At 43.8% G+C, this 27,696-nt stretch overlaps 1 protein-coding gene across 1 annotated transcript in view; it reads left to right on the forward strand.

The window, feature by feature from the left end:
- Positions 1-2,053: 2,053 nt before the first annotated feature.
- OGA (O-GlcNAcase) overlaps positions 2,054-27,696 on the forward strand; it is a 33,931-nt gene continuing 8,288 nt past the window's right edge. Inside the window, exons 1-14 of the mRNA XM_004616334.3 lie at positions 2,054-2,711; positions 8,294-8,345; positions 9,167-9,264; positions 10,347-10,477; positions 12,221-12,392; positions 14,046-14,144; positions 14,901-15,185; positions 18,369-18,527; positions 19,226-19,839; positions 20,856-21,030; positions 24,184-24,269; positions 25,240-25,344; positions 26,770-26,855; positions 27,461-27,653. Coding sequence (XP_004616391.2) covers positions 2,513-2,711; positions 8,294-8,345; positions 9,167-9,264; positions 10,347-10,477; positions 12,221-12,392; positions 14,046-14,144; positions 14,901-15,185; positions 18,369-18,527; positions 19,226-19,839; positions 20,856-21,030; positions 24,184-24,269; positions 25,240-25,344; positions 26,770-26,855; positions 27,461-27,653 — 2,454 coding nt within the window. The 5' untranslated portion in view covers positions 2,054-2,512. The remainder of the gene's footprint in view (positions 2,712-8,293; positions 8,346-9,166; positions 9,265-10,346; positions 10,478-12,220; positions 12,393-14,045; positions 14,145-14,900; positions 15,186-18,368; positions 18,528-19,225; positions 19,840-20,855; positions 21,031-24,183; positions 24,270-25,239; positions 25,345-26,769; positions 26,856-27,460; positions 27,654-27,696) is intronic.

The raw sequence follows: 27,696 nt of genomic DNA on the forward strand, positions 1-27,696 counted from the left end.
AGCTGCCACAAGGTGAAATGTGCGGACAGTGGACAGTGTCAGGAGACTTACTAGGATCAGTCCCCAGTTTCTCAAGCACTTCATTAACCAGGGCAGCTCTCCGGGCTCCCAACTGCTATCACAGGGAGATCTCCTAAGAAAACGCTTGTCTCAGGGACTGGGAGATAGCACTTGCCTTGCAAGTGCTCAAATGTGGGTTTGAGCCTCAGCACTACACATGCTTTAGGTCTAGAGAGATTGTTCAAAGGGCTGGGGCACATGCTTTGCATGTAGGAGGCTTTGATCCTGGCACCGCATGGTCTCCTGAGTACCTTCAAAAGCAACTGCTGAACATAGAGCCTGGGAAACCCAAATAACTGTGAATGCGGCCCCCAAACAACACAGAAAAACATTACCAAAAATGCTTGTCTCAAACTCACATTTCAACTCTCCAAGACTGAAAACGAGAAATTTAGGAGTCCTTGGAATTATAATCTGGTCTATGGCTAAAAGAGTCAGCTATGAGATTGAAGTGTTAAGGTGGATAATTCTAATTTGTTTTTATGCTTTGTTTTGGGGCACACCCAGTGGTGCTCAGGGCTTACTCCTTGGCTCAGATCACTCTAGGCAGGGCTTGGAGGACCACGTGCGGTGCAGGGGATGGAACTCCTATCTGCTGAGTGCCAGGCAAGGGCCCTACCCATCTCACCCGCCTCCAATTCTAAGTTTTAATAATCAGAATATGGACTCAAGAGTTCAATCAGACGCATGTTTTGCACGGAGAGGCCAGGGGTGATTCACCCTACGTCCCCTAGATCAAAGCATGAGTGACCCTGAGTACAGAACAGGAAGCAGGTCTTCCTATTTGCACCTTCTCGTGTGACGCCCCCCCCCCCCAAAAAAAAAAAAACTAAACAAAAATCAGAACGAGACCGAGATGCTCATTTCACATTTAGACCTCACAAGTCAAATCTTTTTAGACAAATCTTCAACATTAACGCGGGCCCTGAGACGGAGGCCAATGGATAGGGAGCGTGCCAGGATTCACCCAGGTGTGAATCCCAAGCACCATATTCACTAGAATCCCCGCACGGAGTCAGCAGTAAACCCTGAACACCTGCAGGTCTGCGCCTCCCAAACTTGAGATATTAAGTGCACATGACAGGACTCCAGGGGTCAGGACCCTCGTCTCTTAGGGGACTGGGGGGTTTGGTGGTGGTGGTGGTGGTGGTGAGCTTTCCCACCCAAGCAGGTTCCGGGGGAGGCGCCAAGGTCAGCTTGTTCCCTTACACGCGTGGCAAGCTCCTCATTTTCTCAGTCCAGCCCGTTCATCTCTTGCTCCCATTGGATTCTGGTCCACTTGCCAGCAGCGCCTCCACCTACTCAGCCTTCACAATTCAGCTCGCCCAGCCGCCTAAATCCGTTTCTCTGAGCTCCCGCAACCAGGTCACCGCGGGGGGCTGAACAGGTCTCCCCCGCCCCCCAGCACACTGTGAGCTCATAGAGGCCCAGGAGCCCAGCACGAGGCCAGCTCCAGAGGGATGGACGACAACTGCATTTCCAAAAGGGGTCGGCGCCAAGCCGAGGGCAGGTCAAACATGAGTCTAGGGATGAGGGGTGAGCTGAAGCCGTCCTGGGAGTTGTGTCTTTACACAATCGAGCCGGGGGCGGGCAGATGTAATGGACCCACCTAACACACCGAGCCTCACCCGAAAGTAGGTCACGTCCTTCGTATCTCTTTAAGAGCGAGCGGCCGCGTTTCCGCGTCTGCGCACTCGCAGAGTAAACACCGCTTTTTCCCCTCCCCCTCTCCCCGCCCTGCCGCCCCTTTTCCCGGACGAGCCGCAGCCCCCTCCCAGACTCCCCTCCTGCGGGTGGAGGAATGGTCCATTCCGGGCCGCCCGGTTCCGCCTGGAGGGAGGCGAGCGCTCATGGTACCGTCCTCTGCCTGCGCCGCCGGCCTCTTCTCGCGGCCTCTCCGTCCGCTCCCCCCTCCCGAATGCGGCGCGATGGGCCGGTCCCAAAGGAGGAGGGGGAGCCGGGCCGAGGGACCGGTCTGAGCCGGTCTCCGGCGCAGGCGCAGTGCGGATAAACAGGAAGCGGGCGGTAGCGGCAGCGGCAGCGGCAGCGGCGACCTAGGGGGTTTCGGAGTAGGGGGGAAAAACCAGTGGAAGGACCGGGGTTACCGGGACGGCGACAGACACTCGCTGAGACGGAGAGACGGCGCTGCGGCCCTCCGCCTCCCCGGGACGAGAGGTCGCCGCCTCGCTCTCCGCCGAGGTTCTTTTCCAGCTGCCCGGCTCGGGCTGTGGCAGCGGCTGACAAAGGGCTCGCGCCGGTGCCGCCGCCCTTCGCATCCGGGCATCCGGGTCCCCGCGGAGAGGGCGGGGGCAGGGCGGAGGGGGAGGGGAAGGAGCCCGCGGGGCGCGCGCGCTAGGAGCCGAGCCCCTCTCCCGGGCTCCGGGCCGGCGGCCCAACGGACGGAGGCCGACGAGGACCCGCAGAGGTGGCGGCGGCCGTGGGCAGGAGGAGGATGGTGCAGAAGGAGAGCCAGGCGGCGCTGGAGGAGCGGGAGAGCGAGCTCGGCGCCAACGCCGCCGCCTCCGCGGGGGCCTCGTTGGAGCCGCCGGCAGCTGCGGCCCCCGGAGAAGACAGTCCCGGCGGGGCCGGGGGAGCCGTGGTGGCCGGGGCGGCCGGGGGCGCCCGGAGGTTCCTGTGCGGCGTGGTGGAAGGTGAGCGCGGGGGCGCGGGCTGCCGCCCCGCCCGGGTTCGAACACATTCTCTCCTCGTGGGCCGGGGGTGGCGGCGCTGCTTTCGGGGCTTTCCTAGGCGGGGTGGGGGAGGTGGGGGTGGAGAGGGCTCCCGCCTGGACTCTGAAATTGGACCCTGCTGGGAGACGGGGCGCTCCTGCCCTCTGTATCGTTGGCAGCTTCGGGTTCCACCCCCCCCCCTTTGGCCCCCCTGGTCCCCGCCCGCGTTTGGCCGGGAGCCCGCATTCTCCAGCAGAGGCGGAGGTGCGGGGCCGGGATTCTACGCCCCGGCTGACCGCTCGGGACTGGCGGATGCCGTCCCCCCCCATCCCCCAGGAGCGTCCAAGGGGGGGAGGTGGCTCGGCTGAGATACCCCGCCCTCGGTGGGGAAAACTGCCCACTCGGACGTGCTTGTGCCTCGGGAAGAAACAGAAGCACAATGGGACATTTTTGCAAGTTGGTCTTTGCCGAGATCATTTCCTTTTCTTTGCTCTTGCTGGCCAGCCAGCCCCCCCGCCACGCGCCTTTGACGATTCATTTGCTGCCCAGTTAAAAATGGACCTTTGCCGACTGCTGTGCTTTGCACCTGAAGGATGGTCCTTTCACTTCAGTAAATAGTCTCAAAAGTGTTTGAGGTACGCGGCTTGAGTACAGTCACTGCAGAAGAGGCCTTAAATGCTCTCAGCTCCTCCCTTTCCATTTCCGTTTGAAAGGAATGATAGACTTTTTTTTTTTTTTTTGGTTGGTTGGTTGGTTGGTTGGTTGGGGAAAACTCCTAGATCATGTCACAGTTTGTGAATGTTGATGGACCAATACCGGACCTATCGAAGGCCAGATCTGTTATATTATTTCTTGAAATAATTGTATACGTTTGAATTTTCTGCTGTTTGGGCCACCCGGGATTTCCTAGCTGTCTTTAGTTTTCTCCTGTAAAGGGTCTGTTCAGATGTAATGCTGTGTGAGGATTAGCCTTCATATCAAAATGAAAAAGTATTGGAAAGGGATTGTCTTTTTGTCTGAGCTTTAGCTTTCCCAAGGATACTGGTGTATTCATTAGATGGGTGGTGATTATGATTTTATTTGGAATAAAGTTTAATTGTGGGGAAGACTGGGCTAATTTGCAATTTTCTAGAGTGAGGAGTGAAACAGTTCTGCAGAGTTAACTGTTTCGCAGAGTTTAGGGGGAGATAGTGAAAATTTTACTCTATTTGACTGTAGTCAGTGTGTTATGAAATGTGTTTGCTAATGTAATAGTTTGGGTTGTTATTCCTTTTTTGGGGGACCAGGGCTTGGTCCTGGCTCTGCACTCAGGAGTCAACTCCTGGTGGATTGGGGGGACCATATTGGATGCTGGGGATTGAATCCCTGTGGCCCCCGGCACAAGGCCGTCACCCTACCTACGGTAGTATCACTCCAGTGCTTTGGTTCTTATTCTTTGATGTACTTATTGTGCATGTTTGGCAGGACCGTCCAGACAAAGAATTATGTATTCTGTGATCAGAGACCTTGGTGTGGAGGGTAGAGAAGGAGTGCTGGGGACTGTAGAAATTCTAGAGCTAGAATAGAGTGACTGTAAGGAAACTTGCCTCATAACTTGGATGAGAAGAAAGTTTGTTTTAGCTAGATTAATTGGCTTGTTTTTCAGTAGAGTTGAAAGGGAATTATTCTTACCGTAGGGAAGAGTGCTTTTTACTTTCTACTGTTTTTCTTTTTTGGTTTTTTTGTTGTTGTTGTTTGTTTTTCTTTTTTGAACCACACCCAGCAGTACTCAGGGATTATCCTGGCTCTGTATTCAGAGATCACTCCTAGTGTTGGTTGGAGGGCCATATACAGTCCCAGGGATGTAACGGGTCAGTCACATGCAGGACAAGCGCCATTAACCCCTGTCGTATCTCTCATTCCTTCCGCAATATTTTCTTTCCTTTTTTGGTTTTGGGATCACATCTGGTCATGCTCGGGTTACTCCTGGTTCTGCTCTCATGTATCACTTCTGGTCGTGCTTGGGGGGAGCCATATGTGATTCCAAAGATTGAATCCTGGTAGACCGTGTGCAAGGTCTAGAGACAGTACAGCACGCAGTCTCTAGCCCCCTTGTGCATTTTCTTGATGATTGGGCACTTGATTTTGTTAAGGTGGGGTATGCCTGGATAGATTGTTGAGGGTACCGTATCGCAGTGGTGCTAGGGGACTATGCCAGGAACTGCTGCATCACCCATGAAGGTTGTGTTCAGGCCTATTGAGCTATCTCTCTGGCCCCTGATTTTTATTGGGGGAGAAGGCCCAGGGCAGGGGGGAACTTCTTATTTGGCACCATTCCTAAAATGAATGATAGGAAATAAAGTATTGGCAAGAGTCCTTTTTCTTTTTCTTTTTTTCTTTTGCTTACAAACCTTTGTTTTTGTTTTAGTGTGTGTGTGTTTCTGGGCCACACCCGGCATTCCTCAGGGATCACACCTGGGTCCTGGGTTGGTGGACCATATGGGGTATTGGGATTGAACCCTGGTCAGCCTAGTGTAAGGCAAATGCCCTACCCACTGTACTATAGCTCCACCCCCACCCCATTGCTGTTTTGGTGTTTGGTTTTGGGGGGGACACACCTGACGATGCTCAGGCATTATGCCTGGCAGTGCTCGGGGGACCATATGGGATACTGGAGGATCAAATCAAGTTAGCCACGTAGGCTACCTAGGCTGCCCTAGTGCGTAGGCTCCACCTCACCCTTTGTTGGTTTTTAACTCCTAAGTAACAACAGCCAAAACCTTGAAGTTTACTCTCAAAAAGGGTAGTTAGGGTCTCTGAACATTAAAAAGTTGAATACACAATCCTTATTGAAGCAACTAAAGGATATCTAATACCTAATATTTAAGAGGAAAAGAATTTTAAGTGTAGGAAAGCTGTAAAGACTTGGCATACTCTTTTTCATTGGTCTCACTGCCTTAGTGCTGTGAAGTAACCATCCTGTCTAGGGACTAGAGCTTAAAAAATACTTATTGAAAGTACAGCTCTTATGATAGCCCAGCAGGTAGGGCTTTTGCCTTGCACGCGGCCAACCTGGGTTCAATTCCCAGCATCCCATATGGTCCCCTGAGCACCGCCAGGGGTAATTCCTGAGTGCAGAGCCAGGAATGACTCCTGTGCATCGCTGGGTTGTGACCAAAAAAGCAAAAATAAATAAATAAATTACAGCTCTTTATTTTTAGGTAGACTCTGAATAGTAAGATCAGAGTATTTTGTATTCAAAATGGCCTTTAACCTTCTTCATTTCACTTTTGAGAGGTTGTCCTTTACCTTTCACAGATGGTAAGATTGGGGGTTGGTGGCTGTGGTGGAATAAAAGCAGTCAGGCCCTTGTGGAGTTCTAGTGAGCGTGTCAGGTCAGTCCCCTGACCAGTTTACATAGACCAACCCTCAGTAGGGTTTGTAACTCAGAATCCTTTGTTTTGATTGCATTGTTTCTTCTTTCATGGTAAGATTTAGATACTCCTTTCTATTTTTAAATGTTTTTGGGGTGGGGCTACACCCTTGGTTCGAAGGGTCAAGTGGCTTTTTGGCAGTGCTTGGAGGACCATACTTATGTGCCAGAGATTCTAGTCAGATTCACAGCCGAAATGACCACATGCAAGGCAAGTCCCTTTTTTTTTTTTTTTTTTTTTTGCTTTTTGGGTCACACCCGGCGATGCACAGGGGTTACTCCTGGTTCTGCACTCAGGAATTACCCCTGGCAGTGCTCGGGGGACCATATGGGATGCTGGGAATTGAACCTGGGTCAGCCATGTGCAAAGCAACTGCCCTACCCGCTGTGCTATCACTCCAGCCCCAACTCCCTTATTTCTTGTACTTTCTGCTGCCTCTAAATATTCTTCTAAAAAGATTCAGTGTGGTACAGTGTGGTGGGTAGGGTGTTTGCCTTGCATGCGGCCAGCTCAGGTTCAATCCTCCGCATCCCATCTGGTGCCCTGAGTACTGCCAGTTGTGACCTAAAAACCAAAAATTAGATTGGGAGATGATTAGTTTTTATTGGTATGAGGAAAGGAGAACGTGATTTCGCTGTGTGTGTTTATTGAGGGGAGGGACTCTCACTGGTGCTGGCTGTAACCAGTTGTGGCAATGCCCAGACCTTCCATATGCACAGCCTGCACTCAGCCTGTGGCTGACTTCTTGGCCCTGCCATAATTTTACTGTACAAATAATCTGTTTATGGAAGAAATTTACCAAGAAAGAGGAAATAAAAATCACTTCATTAAACTCACCACTCAGCGATGCCTTGGTGTTTTACTAAATATCCTTCAGATGTTGATGCAGTGTACACAATGTGTGAACATTTATTTATTGATTTGAAGTTTTTGGGTCACACCCCAGGATGCTCAGTGGTTACTCCTGGCTCTGCACTCAGGAATTACTCCTGACGGTGTTTGGAGAACCATAGGGGATACTGGGGAATCACACCTGGGTCAGGTGCGTGCAAGGCAAGTGCCTTACCTGCTATATTATCTATATATAACTGGATGTAGTTAACTGGATAGTCCTATTTATAGTTTTTTATTTTATATATATTTTTTATAAAATAGAGTTTTGTGTTTCGTAACCTCTTTTTCTTCGTGTGCATTTTTCCTTTTTGGCCAAATCCACTGGTGCTCAGGTGCTACTCCTGTCTCTGTGCTCAGGGGTCTCTTGGTGGTGCTGGGGAACAATATATATGCCAGGGATTTGAACCTATGTCTGCTGTGTAGATAGCAAGCACCTTACTTAATTGGGTCTCTACAGCTTATTTAAATTTTAATTTTTTAGAAGAGTAGGGACCAGAGAGAGAGAGAGAACAGGAGGTAAGGTGCTTGCCTTGCATGTGGCCACTTTGGCCCGAAACCTGATTCAAATCTCTGGCGCTTAATGAATGGTCCCCCAAGCACTTCGATGGGCTGACTCCGAAGCCTAGTCGGGAATAGTTCCTGTGCACTGCTGGATATGGTTTGTTTGGACAGGTCCCCAAACCAGTCACCCTACACTGAAAAGTAAGAGAGTTCTAAATCTTACTATGGTAGAAGAAGCGAAGCAATTCAACTGTTAATAATAGCAATTACTACCTAGGAAGATAATTTGACAGCTTTTGTTTTGGGACCATACTTGGAGATGCTCAGGAGTTTCTCTTGGCTTTGCACTCAAGAATCAGGTCTGGCAATGCTGGGGGCGGAGGGACCATCTGGGATGTCGGAGATGGAATCCGGGTTGGCTGTGTGCAAGGCTGTGTGCCTTACTCCCTGTAGTATTTCTCTGGCCCGAGAATCTGTGTAATACAAGTCCTATAATCTTTTGTTTGTTTGCTTTTGGGGGCCATACCCTGCTGTGCTCAAGGCCTGCTACTGTCTCTACTCAGGAATCACTTCTCCCAGTGCTCTAGGGACCATGTGGGCTGCCGGGCACTAAGCCCTGGTTCGCAGTCAGCCGTATGCAGGGCAAGCACCCTCCCTGCTATACTATCTCTCTAGTCTCTAATCTGCTTTTCTTGATTAGGGGCACCTACCACATTTTGAAACTTGAAATTAATTTAATTCTTGCTTTGAATTTAGGATTTTATGGAAGACCTTGGGTTATGGAACAGAGAAAAGAACTCTTTAGAAGGTAAGTTTTCATTGTTGAGTGTGTTGGGGGTCAGGGTGGGAAAGCGTAGACTCTTTAACATTTCCTTTTGTTTAAAAAAATACTAATATCGAAAAGGCTAGGTACAGTTTGATAGTTCTGAGTTGGAGAAATTATTGAACTGATATCTTACCTCTCTTTTACCTACGGGAAGCTGAGTCAATTTTTGGATTCACTTACCTTCTGTGGGCTCTCGTGTTTCTACTTGAACTGTTTCTCTTCTCTTTGACATTCTTTATATTATTTAATTTGGAAGGTGTTTGGATTACTCACCTGATGGTCTCAAGCACTATTCCTGACTCTGTGCCCAAGAGTGACCCCTGGCAGTGCTGTGGGACCTGAAATTGAACTGGGGTTGGCTGTGTGCAAGGCAGGGCATAGTAAAATAATATGAAAAGTTATTTCCCATTACAGGTATTAGCTCTGTAAGAGATAGGAATGGAAGATTCAAGCTATACGTGATGCCAACAATGTAGCTTAGTGGCACAGCATTGCCTTGTCTGTGTATGACCTGGGCTTAGTTTCTAATTCTGGAGGGAAGAATTAGCAGACTGCTATGGGGTCACTTGCATCCTAACTCTGGGTGTCTAATCTCTCTATAGCACTCACCTTGGATTTGCCCCTGTACTTGTTTAGGGCACGAATTTCCTTTGCTTTTGACCTTTGATCTCTCCTCTCTCCTTCCCCTCTCCATTCTCCTTAGAATTGCTGTCCTCCCTCAATAAAACTATTTTGCTTCAAAAAATAAAAACCATGCCTGTTTGCATGTATATATCTGTGTGTGTGTAACTTTCTTTCTTAAGGCTCCAGAAATGGGAATTAAATACATACTTGTATGCCCCGAAAGATGACTACAAACATAGGATGTTTTGGCGAGAGATGTATTCAGTGGAAGAAGCTGGTAATCTTTCTTTTCCTAATACGTTAATGTTAGATATATAAAATTGTTTTCAGTGTGTTTGCATAAGAATTTTATTAAGTATTTTCTTTCTGTAGTAGTTTCTCTTCTGTGTGGTGACTCTGAGTTAATGTAGATTGAAATCCTAACTGTTAAGATCACAGTGTGATTCATGTACACAACAATCTGATTCCATCTGTAGTCGAACAAACTCCTTGCCATGTGTATTCTTAGGTTAAATTAATTTAGAAGTAAGGCTGGGGATGTGACTCAGTGGTCAAGTGCCTGCCTGCCTTTTTTAACTGAATATGATCAAACACCCACCCCTCCACCAGTGCACATTCTCCACCACCAGTGTCCTCTTTCCAACTCTCCCCCTTGCCTTTATGCAGACAATTTCCCCCATATTCTCTTTCTACTTTTAGTGCCTGCCTTTCTTACATGAGATCTAGGTTTGATCACAGGCATCACGCACAAAATAGTATAAAATTAAATCACACATAAGGTAGTACCTCATTGTGTTGTGATATTCTTTTGGCACTTGAGTGAAGGGAGAAATTCTTTTATACTTCAAATTAAATGCTACACAGAAAGTTTTCTTGCATTATGAAGAAGCCATTAAAACTTTTCATCTAGTGTTGTTTAACTGCTCTATATAATTTAAGTACGTCTTCAGTTTAATCATTTTTTGGTGGTGCTGGTAATGAAATTTAATGTAGTCAGTAGTCAAAGTATAGCCAAATGAGGTACTACTGTTATTTAATGATACATTCTTGGGTATGAAATAGTATTTAATTTAGGAAAATTGTCTGCTACATTTAAAAACATGACTGTATAATTATATTTTTTGTAGTTAGAAAGATGAGGGGTCGGGATTCTTTTTTAGTTGTTGTTTCGGCACCACACCCTGTGTTGTTCATGGCTTAGTCCTGCACTCAGGGATTACTTGTACCAGTGCTTGGGACCTTTTGGTGTACTGGGATCGAACATACCATATGTTGGAGAAATTCACTTCTTAAGACAAAAGTTGAGAATTGTTTGAGCTTTCTGTCCTGCTTTTTAAAAACCTGGACTCTGTTCTTTAGAGCAACTCATGACTCTCATCTCTGCTGCACGGGAATATGAGATAGAGTTCATATATGCTATCTCACCTGGATTGGATATTACCTTTTCTAACCCCAAGGAAGTATCCACATTGAAACGCAAATTGGACCAGGTAATTTCCTTTTTAATTATTTTTTCCTAAATTGGTAATTAAAACTAAAACTTTGAGTTGCTTTTAAATTATGTTTTCTAAAAAGGTATACTTTTGTTTCTGAGCCAGTTTAAAAAAATTTTGCCAGAGGAATATTCAAAAGTAAGTTGGAAAAGTTTTCCTCCAATATCATTCACAGATGTCAGTTTGCGTAAGAATGCTTGCAGATGGTGTTTGCTGATGAATAGGCTCTCTCCTAGAGATTCTTATAGACTTGGATTGGGGTTAGGAATGTAGGTGATTCTGAAATATCACTGGATCACTGTCAATCCCATTGTTCATCAATTTGCTCGAGCAGGCACCAGTAACGCCTTCATTTGTCCCTGTCATGTGCTAGTGTAGCCAAATGTTGTCTGCTCGCTTCAGGAATACGAAGAGCACATTGTTGTTACTGTTTGTGGCATATTAAATATTATGAGATATATGGGCCAGAATCAGAATTCCGTTTTGAAAAACTACGCATATATGTACACAGACACTGTTGGACATTTGACTGAATTTGAGGTTATAGAGAGAAAAGATTTTTGCATCTTTTCATCAGTTCCTGGGGCCCAAGTGATAGCACAGTGGGAAGGGTGTTTGCCTTGCATGCGACTGACCCAAGTTCCATGCCCAGCATCATTCCATATGGTGCCCCAAGCACCGCCAGGAGTAATTCCTGAGTGCAGAGCCTGGAGTAACCTCTGAGCATCCCTGGGTATGATCCAAAAAACAAAACAAACAAAAAAAAGCATCAGTTCCCTTTGTTATACGGAGAAGACAGTTCAGTCTGAAAATGATTCACTCATTTCCCAAGATGAGAAGAAAAACAACAGGTAAACATGAGCAAATAAGAACTGGATTTTATTTTATTTTATTTTATTTTATTTTATTTTTTTGCTTTTTGGGTCACACCCGGCGATACACAGAGGTTACTCCTGGCTCTGCACTCAGGAATTACTCCTGGAGATGCTCAGGGGACCATATGGGATGCTGGGATTTGAACCCAGGTCGACCGAGTGCAAGGCAAACGCCCTACCCACTGTGCTATCACTCTAGCCCCAATAACTGGATTTTAAATATAAAGCCTAAAAATGGACTGGATCGAAGTCAGTTCTACTTAAAAGTTGCTCTTTCTCTGGTAAAATAAGCAAATTGGTTTTTAATGATCTATGTATCTTATGTATGTATGTGTTTAGACAAAAATTTTATATTGTGGGCATTGAAATACCTGATAAAAATTTTACAGTACATTTCCTTAAACATTTCCTTAAACTGTGCTTAAGTGGTTATTTTCCTGTTTGGTTAAATTCTGCTTTGTTTTGTTTCATGGCTCCATTAGATTCATATGCAATGAGATTAATTCAGATCACTGTTTCTTTTGTAATTAGAACAGACCTTGGATTTTCTATTTTTTTTAAACTATGTTTCTGAATTTTTCTGACTGGCCTCTGTAAACAGCAGCCAATAGAGGCAGGATTGTCCATGTATGTTGAACCACACTGACATACTGCATTGAAATCCAAGCGGCAAATGAGTCGCCAAACTGTCTAGTGCTCACTTTAGAAATTACAGAATAGATTTGGTTTTCAGCGTTCTACTCAGGATTAAATTTTAAGTATATATTTTAATTTCTGGATTCCCTCCCCCCCTCCTCCTTTTAAGATGGGTTAATAAAACTTCTTCCTGTTTTTTTTTTGTTGTTTGTTTTGTTTTTTTGTCTAGGTTTCTCAGTTTGGATGCAGGTCATTTGCTTTGCTTTTTGATGATATTGACCATAATATGTGTGCAGCAGACAAAGAGGTATTCAGTTCTTTTGCTCATGCCCAGGTCTCCATCACAAATGAAATCTATCAATACCTAGGAGAGCCAGAAACTTTCCTCTTTTGTCCCACAGGTATTGTATAATTTTTTATTTAATTAAAAGTCTTGCAGTGATAACTTTCAAAGACTTCACCCGGGGACTATTGGTCTCCTGCTTCTTTGCCCTTCCCTCTTCCCCTTGGTTTATAAAAGCAGTTATTTTTCTAGAAGATACTTATCAATATATATATATTTTCTCTTTTTGGGTCACACCTGGTGATGCACAGGGGCTACTCCTGGCTTTGCACTCAGAAATCACCCCTGGCAGTGCTCAGGGGACCATATGGGATGCTGGGAATTGAACCCGGGTTGGCCACGTGCTAGGCAAACGCCCTACCCTCTGTGCTATTGCTCCAGCCCCTTATCAATATTTTTGTTTTGTTTTGCTTTTTTTGGGGGGGGTCACACCCGGCGATGCTCAGGGGTTACTTCTGGCTCTGTACTCAGGAACCACTATTGGCAGTGCTTGGGGGATCATATGGGATTCTGGGGATCGAACCCGCGTCGGCCACATGTAAGGCAAACGCCCTACCTGTTGTACTATCACTCTGGCCCTTATCAAGATCTTAAGTTGGATATGTTTTGTTTTGGGGGTGTTTGGACCATACCTGGTGACGCTCAGAGGTCACTGCCATGGACCTCGGGACCATGAGGTGCTAGAGATTGAATTTGCAGCTTCCGCATGTGAAGTGTATGCTCAGCCCTTTGAGCCATTCCCTGGAGAAGTTTGAGGCTCATAAATGAATATGCAAAAGGTTTTATGTATTTGTGTTAAAAGTATGTGGGACTGGGGAGATGCTCAAAGCACATGCTTTTGTGGGAACCCTGGGTTTGAGCCTTAGCACCAGGGACTGTTGCAGAGCACCATGGAACCTTGGACAGCACTGGTAGCCACCACTGAACAGGGAGCTAGGAGTAGCTCTCGTGTGCTGCTGGGTGTGGCCCTGAAGCCAAAGATTCTCAGGATTAATGTAGAAGGTGTGATAAGATCAAATAAAAACTAGGAAAAAAATTACATTATTTCTAATTCAGTCACTTTTTGTTTCCTCCTACTTGTTTCTTTTTTCTGCCCATACATATCTATCTTTTTTCACTCCTCCTACTTCCATCTGTAGTCTCATTTCCAGTAGTCAGTAAAGAAAACAATAATTTAACTTAATTTTCATCTCTTCCCTCCTGGGTCTTATTATTGAAAATGCTTTAGTCTCCTTCAGGCACCCTGAGAGATAGGTACAGTCGGTAGGGAGGGCTTTTACCTTGCACGCTGCCGACCTGGGTTTCTATCCTGTTCCACTTGAATTCATTCTTTTTGTGTGTTTATTTTTGGACTATGCCCACAGTACTCAGAAGCTATTTCTGTCGCTGTGCTCAGGGGGGACAAGAGTGTGCAAGGCCCTTCATTCTTAAATTAACTATCTACTTGAGAGGTTTTTTATTGTCCCTCTCTCTACTTTGGGTAGTGACCAGGTACTGTTATCATTTGGATGGAAAGAATTTAGAACTGAGGGGCTGTAGCGCAGATCCAAGCGCAGGGGCTGAGTGCAGATCCAAGAGTAAGCCCTGAGTACTGCTGGGTGTGGTCCCAAAGTGAAGGGAAATAAAATAGAATTTAGAATTGATAATTTTTTCCCTATTTAAAAATTCATGATGGTCTCACATGTTTTATTTAATTTTTCCGTACATTCAGAATACTGTGGCACTTTCTGTTACCCAAATGTGTCCCAGTCGCCTTACCTAAGGACTGTGGGTGAAAAACTTCTACCTGGGATTGAGGTGCTTTGGACAGGTAAGTCTTCAGAGGTTTATACAGTAAACCTTTATCCAAAAAAATATATATATATTTTTCTTTGGTCAATTTTTTTTCCGAAAGAAATGGGTTATTTTGGTACGTTTAAAAATTGAACCTCGTGAATCAATAACATAAAAAAAAAATTAAATAAAATTAAAAAAATTTGAAACTTAGACAATTTGGTTAAGATTATTTCTTTTATAAAGTATGCATTCTTCCCTTAGTGTAAATACGTATTTGAGAATTTTGCAGTAATTATAAGTACCAGTTAACTGATAGATACATACAGAAAACTTGCTGAAGAGTTTTGTTGCTCATAGCCCTTAGGGATATATATATATATATATATATAAAGTGAAAACTGTTGTGCTAGATTGCTGGCTAGTAACATTAACTTTTAGTTTAAGGAAAGAAATCTTGTGTTTAAGCTAATTGGGGTTTGTCTAATTAGGATATGTTGAATTATAATGGATAAAGAAATTGTTAATTTACATATCTGTTCTTTACTAATAGCAATTTCAAGATTGTTGCAGAAGTTTTGCACTTTCATTTGCTGACTAGTTCCATTCCTAGAAATCTCAACTTGAGGTGTATGAAGGTTGGGGCGGGATGATAAAATTGAACAAAAAGACATGTTGCCGTGCTATTTTTTTTTAATTGTCGAGTATCCATATAACAAGGTATAATAACAATTGATTTATTGTTTTAGAGAACCACATGTGAAGATCTTTAACAAATGGTGATTATTTCTAGGTCCCAAAGTTGTTTCTAAAGAAATTCCAGTTGAGTCTATTGAAGAGGTTTCAAAGATTATTAAGAGAGCTCCAGTAATCTGGGATAACATCCATGCTAATGACTATGATCAGAAGAGACTCTTTCTGGGCCCATACAAGGGACGCTCTACAGAACTTATTCCACGGTTAAAAGGAGTGCTCACTAATCCAAATTGTGAATTCGAAGCTAACTATGTCGCTATCCATACCCTTGCCACCTGGTATAAATCAAACATGAACGGAGTAAGAAAAGATGTAGTGATGAGTAAGTAACCCTCTTCATTCTTGATCTGAATGGGGTGGGTAACTAGAGCCATTGGCAGGTTTGTACTTTTTGTTTGTTTTGGTTTGGTTTGGGGTCACACCTAGCTGTGCTCAGGGCTTGTTCCTGGCTTTGCTCTCAGGAATCACTTGTCTGGGCTCAGGAGACTGTATGTGGTTCCAGAAATGGAACCTGGGTCAGCCACCTTCAAGCGCTGACCTGCAGCTCACAAATGTGTATTTTTTTTTAAACCCCCACCCCCAACAGTATTTAGGCCACACTTGGTGATACTCAGGGCTCTGAACACAGGGATCACTCCCAGTGGACTTGGGGGGCCATATGGAGTACAGGGGATTGAACCCTGGTTGATGCATATAATTCAAGAGCCCTACCTGCTGTACTAGTGCTCTGGCCCAACACGTTTGTACCTTTTTTTTTTTTTTTTTTAAGTTTTTGGGTCACACCAAAAAATCAGGACTTCATCATTACTTTCTGCTCAGGGATCACTTATGGAAGGCTTAAGGGACCAAAAGAGATAGATGTCAAGGATTGAATCATGGTTGGCTAAGTGCAGGGCAAGTTCTATATCCTCTCTGCTTTTAAGGGATATTACCTCTGCCTTCCTCTGCATGCTTCATGGTGCTGGGGACAACTACTGGCTCAGTGCTTTGAAGTCCCTGCTGGCTGTTGAGGGCCTAAACCCATACTCTTGCATGCAAATCATATACGCCAGTACATTGAGCTCTCTCCTTGGTCCCTCTCCTGCCTTAACTACCTATGTCTGACTTTTTATTTGGAGGCCACGTCCAGCAGTACAAGCACTCTGATTCTGGCTCAGCACCTCTTTGGTGCTGGGGATGGAATCCAGGTTTTCTGTACACAAAACCTGCATTAGCCCTTTGAGCTAGCTACCCAACTCTTACATTGAGTCAGAAGCACATCAAGGTGTATTAGACATTAGCCAAATTATTTGTAGGGAAATAAGAAGAAAAGCTAAGACTTAACAGGATTTGAATGCCAAGCCAAAGTAGTTCTAACTTAAATTACTCAATTTTTCTTTTCTCTTTTTGGGGCCACAGCCAGTGGTCTTCCTGGTTTTGCACTTCGGGGTCATTCATGGCATCATGGCAGTGCTTGGGGGATCAAATGGGGTGCCAGGGCCCAAACCCTGGTCGGCTGCATGCAAGCCACTGCCCTGCCCACTATACTCATGCCGACCCCAATTTGTGTTTCCTGTTTATTTTGGGACCACATTTGATGGTACTTGGGCTGCTTCTGACTTGAAACTTGGGGCTCATTCTTGGTAATGCTTGGGGATGTGCGTGCTATAGGTTAAGCAAGCGCCTTAACCTTAGTACTGTACCTTACCTTTTACGTTATAATTATGGTGGAATAGGAAATGCTTTTTGCTTTCCTTCTGGGGTTGTAACCACAAACTGATGCTTGGAGAGAATCCCCAGGTGGTCCTGGTGAATCAGACTTGGGCCTGGCAGCGCATGAAGAGTGCATATATACAGCACCGTTTCGTGTATCTCTTCCCCCTCTCACCCCCTTTTCTTTTTCCTTTTTTGATACCCTGTGGTGCTTGTGGTCTCCTCGTGGCGATGCTTGGGGAAACCAGGTGGTGCCGGGATCAAACTTGGACCTCCTGTGTGCAAGGTCCGTCCTCCGCCCAGGGAGTCCCACTCATCGAACTATTTCTGTTTCCCTTTTAAAACCAAATTTATTGGCTGGAACGATAGTACAGCAGGTAGGGCATTTGCCTTGCACGTGGCCGACCCGGGTTCGATTCCCAGCATCCCATATGGTCCCCTGAGCACTGCCAGGAGTAATTCCTGAGTGCATGAACCAGGAGTAACCCCTGTGCATCGCTGGGTGTGACCCAAAAAGCAAAAAATAAATAAATAAAACCAAATTTATCATCAGTTTACGACATAGAATTTCAGGAGTATTACTAAAGATTCTGCTATCCATTACTCTCTACATTTCTTTCAGATAATCATAAACTTTCTTTGAATCTACAAATTCTTTTTTTTCTTGTCAATTCATTTGCTTGCCACCTGGTAGTATTTTTTCCACACACTTGCTGTTGGAGATACTTTGTTGTTGCTGGTGGGCCACACCCTGGGCATTACCTTGGGAGTTGCTCCTGAGCTGCTGGGGATCCACATCTGGCTCCCCCGTGCAGAGTGTGCTCTGGCCCTGGAACCTGCCGGGATTGACCAGTATATGTGAAAGCCGGGATTGAGCCTCGTATATGTGAAAGCCCCCCCCCCCAAAAAAAAGCAAAAAAAAAAAACATTTTCCCTAATTCTTTTTTTTTTTTTTTTTGGTTTTTGGGTCACACCTGGCGATGCACAAGGGTTACTCCTGGCTCTGCACTCAGGAATTACTCCTGGCGGTGCTCAGGTGACCATATGGGATGCTGGGATTTGAACCCGGGTTGGCCGAGTGCAAGGCAAACGCCGTACCTGCTGTGCTATCGCTCCAGCCCTCATTTTCCCTAATTCTAACATTAGTGTTACTGCAATTGAGATTTTATGTTTAGCAGCGCATTTAGATGACAGTCAAATGAAGTGAGTGAATGAAGAGTCTGAGTCTTCCTTATATTTGCCTGTTTTTTGTTTTGTGGTCAAGGATTGAATCCAGGGCCTCACAAAAGCAAGGCAAGAACTATTTCTGAACTACATCCTGAACTCATGTTATTGTTTATGGTGTGTGTGTGTGTGTGTGTGTGTGTGTGTGTGTGTGTGTTTTAATTTTTATTTATTTATTTATCGTTTTGCTTTTTTGGGGTCACACCCGGCGATGCACAGGGGATACTCCTGGTTCAGGCACTCAGGAATTACTCCTGGCGGTGCTCGGGGGACCATATGAGATGCTGGGAATCAATCTCAGGTCGGTCGTGTGCAAGGCAAACGCCCTACCCGCTGTGCTATCACTCTAGCCCCTCAATTTTTATTTAAAAGTATTCTGAAGACTCCACATTGGTGCTGGTATCCCTGTGGCAGAGAACGGAGCCTGAACCTCCAACACACAGGGCTTGTGGTTTCTAGCCCTTTGAGCCTTCTCCCTGGTCTGAGTTTGTTACTAGTCTTCACCTCTCCAGCTGTACAGAAAGGAAGCTTTTTCATTTATTCCTTTTATCAGGAAAATTTTGTAATTTTTTTTTTTTTTTTTTTGCAGCTGATAGTGAAGACAGCACTGTGTCAATTCAGATCAAGTTAGAAAATGAAGGCAGCGATGAAGACATTGAAACTGATGTCCTCTATAGTCCTCAGATGGCTCTAAAGCTAGCTCTAACAGAATGGCTGCAGGAATTTGGCGTACCTCATCAGTACAGCAGTGAGTTTGGCTCATGGGGCTTGGATCCTGTGGTTGAGACAAAAATAAAGAGCTTTTATTATGCTCTGCTATTGTTCCTCTGGGTAATAAAACAAGATAAAATGAAATTTAGGGATCTAGAGCAGTGGTTTTCAACGAACTGCTGGTCTGCAGGTATAGAAAGATAGAAAATCACTGGTCTACCCCCTTGGTTATAACTACTGGGCTGTGGACCCGTGTGCAGAACACGTGCTGGTCCACTGGTGTAAAATGATAGAAGAATGTTTATCTAGAGAATCTTATGTTCCTGTAATCCTACTTTTGGTCTTAATAGGTTTTATCTTGGTGTAATACTTGTTTTAAAAAATCTTTTTTTAATGATTATTTTAAATGTTTTAAAAATATATCTTCAAAAGACAAGATAAAGCCTGAAACTCAATTATAAATATCTTTGTACCTTTGTAATTCATAGTGATTCGATTTAACAAAAGAAACAATAGGTGTTGGCTTGCTTAGGGATGATGATCAATTTTTCCCTCCATACATCTTACCCCACCTCCCTAAAGGTTTAGAGAAATTGCTTTTTTCTCAGCGTTCAAATTATTTGGAATGCCAAATTGAATTTCAGGTTAAAGATAGGAACACCTGTTCTCTGCCTGATTTGTTCTGTTTCTAATGTTATTTTTGGCTTTTTTTTTTTTTTTTTTTTTTTTTTGTAGGTAGGCAGGTTGCACACAGTGGAGCTAAAGCAAGTGTGGTTGATGGGACTCCTTTAGTCGCAGCCTCATCTTTAAATGCCGCTACTGTTGTTACAACGGTTTACCAGGAGCCCATTATGAGCCAGGGAGCAGCCTTGAGTGGTGAACCGACAGCTCTCACGAAGGAAGAAGAAAAGAAACAACCAGATGAGGAGCCCATGGATATGGTAGTAGAAAAGCAAGAAGAAACAGATCACAAGAATGACAATCAAATATTAACTGAAATTGTTGAAGCTAAAATGGCAGAGGAATTGAAACCAATGGATACCGACAAGGAGAGCATAGCTGAATCAAAATCCCCAGAGATGTCTATGCAGGAAGATTGTATTAGTGACATTGCACCGATGCAGACTGATGAACAGACAAATAAGGAGCAGTTTGTGCCTGGTCCTAATGAGAAGCCTTTGTACACTGCAGAACCAGTGACTCTGGAGGATTTGCAGTTACTTGCTGATCTGTTCTATCTTCCATATGAGCATGGACCCAAGGGAGCACAGATGTTACGGGAGTTCCAGTGGCTTCGAGCAAATAGCAGTGTTGTCAGTGTCAATTGCAAAGGAAAAGACTCTGAAAAGGTGAGTGTGCCTAAGCTATTTCTTTAACCTGCATGGGTCTTCCCTCTGGTGATTCGGCAGTCTTAAATGGTGAATATAGTGGAAGCCAATAGAAAATTGACCACATTTTAGAATCCACTTTTCTTTTTCTTTTTTTTTTTTTTTTTTTGGCTTTGGGGCCATACCCAGCTGTGCTTAGCTTTTTAGGGCTTATTCCTGGCTCTGTGCTCAGATATTCTACTGCAGGCACCCTACCTGCTGTATTATCTCTCTCCAGGCAGAATCCACTTGTCTACGAAAAGGATGTGGTCAGTTCCATAGTTTGACATACCACAGTAGTAGAAAAAAATTAGTTGTTTAGGAATGTGTTGGTTTTGGAGAGAGACAAACCATTTTAGTGGCAGGGAGGTGGGCGAGCACTCTTGGCCAGTGCTTGGGAAACCATCGGGACCGAGCTCCTGTTCTAGCCCTTTGAGCTGTCTTCCCAGCTGGAGAAACACTGGCTTCTGATTGCTCATTTAAAGTTGTGTTTCTTAACCATTTGCCAACTTTTTTTCTTGGCTCCTTATTTTCACCTTTTACTTCCGTCTGTGGTTAGTTGCTTAAAGTGGTCCTGCATTTTACACTTTTTTACCTGTGGCCCCCTTGGAATTCAGAGGGCGTATATGACCCCTGTTGAGAAACTCTTGGTTTAGAGAGTTTTAGTGCTTTTAAAATGTGTAGATAAATTAAAGGTACATAGTAGCTTAAACAGCTCAGCTTGTGTGTCTCAGAACTGTGTTTCCCAAAGTAGGTAATACTGCCCCCCAGGGTGCGCTCGAACCCAGGAGGGGGGTAGTAGCCTGGGGTGCAGTTGGTGGATGCTTCCCATTTGTTCACTTAAAAAGGTAGATTTCCAGGGGATATGGAGTGATTTTTCTTTCTCTGAAAAAGGCTTGGTAGGCCAAATTAATTTGGGAGCTAATCTAAAGTTACCTGTTTTAGACTTTTGGTTAAGCTTGCAATTTCTTAAAGTCCCGTTCATTGATCTTTAATAGATTGAAGAATGGAGGTCACGGGCAGCCAAGTTTGAAGAAATGTGTGGACTCGTAATGGGCATGTTCACTCGGCTCTCCAATTGTGCCAACAGGACGATCCTTTATGACATGTACTCCTATGTTTGGGATATCAAGAGTATAATGTCTATGGTGAAGTCTTTTGTACAATGGTTAGGTAGGTGCACTAGGAACAGTCTCTTCTCCTAAGATATGTTGTCTCTTTTAAAAAGACAGATTATCCCACAGGGAGAAAAAAATAGGGAATTGGCAAATTTCCAATCCTGTTTAAATTCTTTGCCCAGATTTCTTTTAAAGATCTAGCCATTGTTGCAGACTTTAGGTGCAATTGTCAGTAAATATTTTGACTACATTGATTTTTCTCCCTTGGGCTAATTCAACATAAATTATCTTGAAAATGTGTTAGAAAGTACTGACTTTAACTTGCTCTGACTGAATGCTTCCTGGATGGACTCTTGTATACCACTTTGATCTGATTTGGAGACAGACACTGTGAAATGTGACTCTGTTAAGCTCTCTGCTGCTTGCTGTGTCTTATAATATTGATGCTGTGTTTAACAGAAAATTGCCGAAATGACCTAAAAGGGCCTGGCAAGAGGAAGCCGTCCTCCCAGCCCTGTGCGCATGCGAGCTTTAGTTGGCAGGCTATTCTGGTGCTACTTGGTATTAGTTCATGTGGCTTTTTCTTTATCCCTCTACCAAGTGATTGGTTTTAGCAGGGGATGAACGTTACAGTCCCCTAAAAACTATTCTCCATAAAATGGACTTCTGTATGTCTTTTAGGAAAAGTGATTTTTTTTGGAAATTTCTCAAACTTGGTAAAAGCACCAGCATGGCCAAGTTTCTCCAGGGACCTCATTTCATTTCCAGGTTTTCAATCCAGCTATAAGGAATGATGGACTTAGAGAGCACACAGCAGGCAGCAAGGCTAATGGCCTGTCATACTTTTCATAGTAGTCACAAATCTGTGATGGGTTCTGTGGTCTTGGTGTTGAGACAGACAAGTCAGAACTGTGAGCTTCCATTCCTCACACTCCCTGCTCGGGGCCAGGAGCAGTGAGAGTCCTCACTTTCTGCCTCTAAGTACTTTTGGACTCAAATATTAAAAAGTATCAGTTTTCCTGAACTGATTAGCAGCAGAAAGTAGAGTCTGTTAAATCTAAACTATAGATCTGTGTGTTCCAGAATATATAGCTCAACAGGCAGAGAATTTTGATCTTTTATTAAGGCAGAGTCTAAGATGCCTCTTTTTTTTTTGGCAGTGCTGAGGGTTTTAATTTTAATACTGGAAGGCATATGTTTCACTGTCGGCTACATCCCTGGCCCTTTAATACTTCTCTTCTGTGATAGATGCATGTCCCGTCAACATACAGGCTTCCGGCCAGGGGCCTGTAATTAACCCATACAGCCTTTAAAAGCTTTAAGTTCTAAACTAGAATCTGGATTATTGAGTTTGGAAAAGCCTCACTTAAAACATTTGGTGTTCATTTTTTAATTTAAGGATTATTAAAAATTAGATTCTTAATGAGACAGCACTGCTTTTTACTCTAGTAGGGCTTTTCCTCTGTGCTGTCTGATAATGGGGCAGCAGCTTTCTCAAACTGTGGATACCTGTTCTGGGGTCTCAAGGTCAGATACTTTAGGGGTTCATGCCATTATGGCACCCCTATAGTGTTACAAGAGCTCACAAAGGAGACTGTTGTCATTCTTCCATAGTAATTTCAGGGAGTTGCTGATTAGTACCCATTGTTTTCCTGTTCTCTCCAGTCCAGCTGGCATTCAGTCCTTTAAAGAATGTGGCTATGCAGTACTTTTGATTACTAACGACTTCTATTATCTTCTTCCCCATTGTGTACAGATGGGAGAATCCTCAGCACAAGTGTCTACTACTATTGGATGGACAGCGGCAGATGCTCACAGCGCGTCATGATTAATTAGTTTAAATTGAAAGGTTCTATCTGTGAGGTAGCTCAGGTAGATTTAAGGATAGTAGGCATGAACTGAAGTCACGTTTGCGCAGCGACTCAGGCATTAACCATGTTTTCATTTACACAGCTCTTCGTACATGCAGCTTTTTATTGTAATAGTTGTAAGTGCTAGTTATGTTGTAGTCTCAAAGTGGGGGGTAGGGGAAATTGGCTGATCTTAAAAGTTTGAGAGATAATAGTTTTTCCCTGCAGTGTAAATTTGCACTGAGCTATGGAATGGGGCAGTTTCTTTGTGTAGCCTAAATTTGGACCCTATTTCATACTTATTTTACAAATACTACATTATTATATTCTTTTAACTACCCCTACCCCTGAAAAAATGACAAACCTGGATATAATCCTAATGAACCTGAATTACCAACCAAAAATTTTTTTTGCTTTGGGACTGTCTGACTAGCACACTATATTTTGTACTGATGAGATTGTTAACTTGAACAGGAGGTAGAATGCTGTCTTCAAATGGAAAAGAACTATACTGCGCTGCTTTATCTTGTCAGAAGACTAGGCAGTTGATTTTGATTTGGCCTCTTGAGTATTTGCCTTTAATTATCTCATATTGGTTGCATAACATCTGTGAAAGTTGGTTAAGTGTTTGCCTTAATGCTGACTCCTGTAATGCATTTCCATGCATGTCTTCAGTGCACCATTAAGTTTGATTAGAGAAGCCATGTATTGTCATACTTTTAAAAAGTATGTCTTCACTCTGGTAAAATTTTAATTCTCATACGCTGACAGACTGGTATTACTACTGACCAGATCTGAATTTAGACATCCTTATCAGAAAAAATTTAAATTCTCATAATTCTTAACAGATGCTTTTTGTTTATTTGTTGACCTTAGTTTTCTGACAAGATCAACCCTTTCCTCTTTATTCCCCTCTCCTGTACCCTTCCACCAGATGTAAAATGTGACTTCAGACAGGTTTAATTCCTTCATGGGCTGTGATAATAAGATACCATTATTTTATTCATTTGCCTTTATAGTAACTATAATTTTACTTCAGAGCAAGCAGCTAGCTTAATTTTCATACTTGTATCTAGGGAATTTCTACATTTGACCTAGAGAGACTTCAGATTTTCCTTCTAATAACTTATGGTTAGAAGGATAGAATTCTTAAAAAAATTGTTTTCATTAATCAGAGGAAGATCAATGTTTAAATTCTATTATAACTGAAAAAATTATTATCACAGCCTTGTCCTGAAACCCTGGATTATTATAGTTAGAGAGCTATTTCCACAAGTGTTTGTTAGTTTGTTGGACGTGTTAGACCCCAGGAAATCCCCTTTCTCGTAACGTTCTCCGCTTGGATCTGATCTCAACAGGGTGTCGTAGTCATTCTTCAGCACAGTTCTTAATTGGAGACCAAGAACCCTGGGCCTTTAGAGGTGGTCTAGCAGGAGAGTTCCAGGTATCAATATGAATTCACAACTGAATTGACATTTTCTTTGTTTTATGAGAAACCTTATGTTGCGCATCAGATGGCTGGAAGGATTGGTCTGCCGAAGGCTCTCTAGTCCCAAATTCAATTTAGTTACATAGCTGAATTTTAAATTAAATTTTCCTCCTCTTTCACAGTAATTTCTGAAGGAGATGCTGCCAATTCCCCCGCGCCTGCGAAGCGCAAGCGGCTCTAGGTATACACTTCACATTGTTTCTTTGCAGGTCGCACAGCATTTTAATCTGCGCCCGCAATGCACAATGCGCGCATGCTTGTCTGCCAGTGGAAACTCCATGAGCAAAAAAGATGACTGATTTTGCACGATTGGTGAAAGGGCCTTTGGATACTTTCCCAGTTATCTTATAAACAAAATTGATAGACGCAAAGAGCAGTTTGATAAAACTTAAAGCCTTTTGGTGTTGGAATTTGTTCATGGACTTTTCGGGTGCTCTCCTTTTCTCCCCCCAACAGGTGCTCTGCTGCGCACAGCAAACTGAAGCGCATTGCTTTGGGGATATAGCGTCTCCTGGACAGATAACCCTCTTCAGACCAAACCTCTCCTCCTGACATTCTGTTCTGCCATCTTTTAGTAGAGATGGTTGATATAAGATTGGTTTTTTTAAAAAAAAAAAAAAATAGAAAAAAATTGTCATAATTGGAATAGTTTTTTGGTTTTGTTTTTATTTTTTTACTGTAAATTTAAATTGCTATTAATATGCAACAAAAGCTATGTAACTCAATTTGGGTAATTTCTATGCAGAAGCAACCCCCTTCCCCAGCAAAGAGGTGTTTATATTAGTAAAGCATAGTACACCCCTCCTCTTTAGGTCTGCCTGCAGTAGGCAGTTAATGTTAAGTTGGTAATCTGCAGTGTACACCCATTTAAGGGAATGACTCTCTTCTGAACACTAATTCATCTCCCTTTTTTTCCTTCCCACAGCGTTTGCTGCCAATTGATGGGGCAAATGATCTCTTTTTTCAACCACCCCCACTGACTCCCACCTCCAAAGTTTATACTATCAGACCATACTTTCCTAAAGATGAGGTAATTGTTTACCCTCTAGCTTGGTATATAATGGTTGTGATGCATACTTGTTTTTTTGAACATAATGCTTAGAAGAATCAGTTCTGTGTTTAAAATAGGAGTTTGCTTTAAGTTTTGGGGCCGACAACCAGCACTACTCTGGGGTTACTTCTGGCTCTGTGCTCAGTGATCATTTCTAGTGCTCAGAGAACCATATGCAGTGCTGGGACTGACCTAACTGGGGATGACCACATGCACAGCAAGCACCTTAATCCCCGTGCTGTCTGGACCTAAAATTTTATTTTATTTTATTTTATTTTATTTTCCCCAGCAGGAGAGGGGCGGGAAACAGCTGGTGATGTTGGGGGGACTCAGTGCTGTTCAGATCATGTGGTACCAGAGATCAAACTCGACTTCTGCATGTAAAGCATGGCTCTAGTTCATTGGGCTTACCAGTCTTAGTATTCTGCAGTTTGGGGTTGTGAAGTGTCTACAAACTGGGAAATATCTTCAGGTAGCTACAGTCAGCAACTGAGAAGCAAATCTGTGTAGAGTCTAACTTTTTGTTAGACTAAACCTAGCAGTGTTCAGAGATTTCTTTTAGCTTGGTCCTGTGTTGGGGGTATCACTGGGTAGTGGTATCAGGAGTCTCTGCGGTGTTGGGGGTCCAGACTTAATCTCCTGCCTACAAAACAGTCACCACAGCCCTATTGACCATTTTCCTCGCCCTCAAGATATGTTTAAAACATTTCAGGTGTGTAGAAAACTGGAGACTTAGCTTCATAATTTGTTGGCTTTTATGGCCATTTTAGTTTTATTTATTTATTTATTTGTTTTTTGCTTTTTTGGGTCACACCCAGCGATGCTCAGGGGTTACTCCTGGCTTTGCACTCAGGAATTACTCCTGGCGTGCTTGGGGGACCATATGGGATGCCGGGGATTGAACCCGGGTCGGCCGCGTGCAAGGCAAACGCCCTACCCGCTGTGCTATCACTCCGGCCCCTTTTATGGCTATTTTAAATTTAATTTCTTCCTAAAATTATCCTCTGCAAAATTAGTTCTCAAATGTTTACTATAACCATGCTGTTTTCTACTGTGTTTTCAAATATGACTCAATCCTCTTTTTTTTTTAGGGGTTCAGGGCATTGGGCCACATCTGGTGGTTCTCAGGGGGCTACAGCTGGCTCTGTGCTCAGGAATGACCCCTGGCCGTGTTTAGGAACCCTATGTGTGGGAGATTCAAACTGATACTGACTGAATGCAAGGCAGATCAAGAACCTTAACTCCCTTTACTATCTCCCCAGCTTCCAGTCAGTAAATCTTGACTTCAAATAGGAGTGTCATGTATGACAAGTCAGGCATTCATTACTTCTAGAGGTCCAGTAATACTGTTAAGATTCTGTGGCCATTTTTTAGATGCGTCGTTTAACTGGATTGTATTTTCAGGCTTCCGTGTACAAGATTTGCAGAGAAATGTATGACGATGGAGTGGGTTTACCTTTTCAAAGTCAGCCTGACCTTATTGGAGACAAGTATGTGATGGAATAAATTTGGATTGTATTGTTCAATTGGGAATAGATAATTTTTTGGCCAAGTTTATCAAGGGGAGCAAAGACTGAAAAGTATTTTCTTTAGAAACTTCACATTAGGGTTTTTATTTTATTTCTTTTGGGAGCCACACCTGGCCATATCTGAAGCTGCTTAGAGGTTACTCCTGGCTCTGCCTTCAGGAATTACACCTGGAAGTGTTGGAGGGACCATATGGGATGCTGAAGATCAAACCTGGGTCAGCTGCCCTGTCTACCGCTGTACTAGCCCATCGCTTTAATATGCATTTATTTGGAAAGGGGCGTTAACCATTCCTAGTGATGCTTAGGGCTTACTCCTGACTGCTCAGGGATCACTTCTGGTGGGCTCAGAGGACATAATGGTGTACTCATGTCAGCAGCATGCAAGGCAACCCTCATCTGTCTGCTGTACTATTGCTCCAGGCCCTAATATGCATATATTTTTAATGTCTTAGGCTGGATATAATTTCCACTGGTTGTCACTCGAGTACACTGGTCTTAAGTCACTAAAATCTGGAAGTGTGTATTAGTATCATGAAAACTCACTCTGTTCCTTTTCTTCTGAGCAGGTTGGTAGGAGGACTGCTTTCTCTCAGCCTGGATTACTGTTTTGTCCTAGAAGATGAAGATGGCATATGTGGTTATGCCCTGGGCACAGTAGATGTGACCCCCTTCATTAAAAAATGTAAAATTTCCTGGATTCCCTTCATGCAGGAGAAGTATACCAAGCCAAATGGTGATAAAGAACTTTCTGAGGCTGAGGTAATCTGTGGGTTAAAATTAGTCTGGAAGGTGGCTACCGTGC

Source organism: Sorex araneus, chromosome 11, assembly GCF_027595985.1.
Source record: "Sorex araneus isolate mSorAra2 chromosome 11, mSorAra2.pri, whole genome shotgun sequence".
Taxonomy (NCBI): domain Eukaryota; kingdom Metazoa; phylum Chordata; class Mammalia; order Eulipotyphla; family Soricidae; genus Sorex; species Sorex araneus.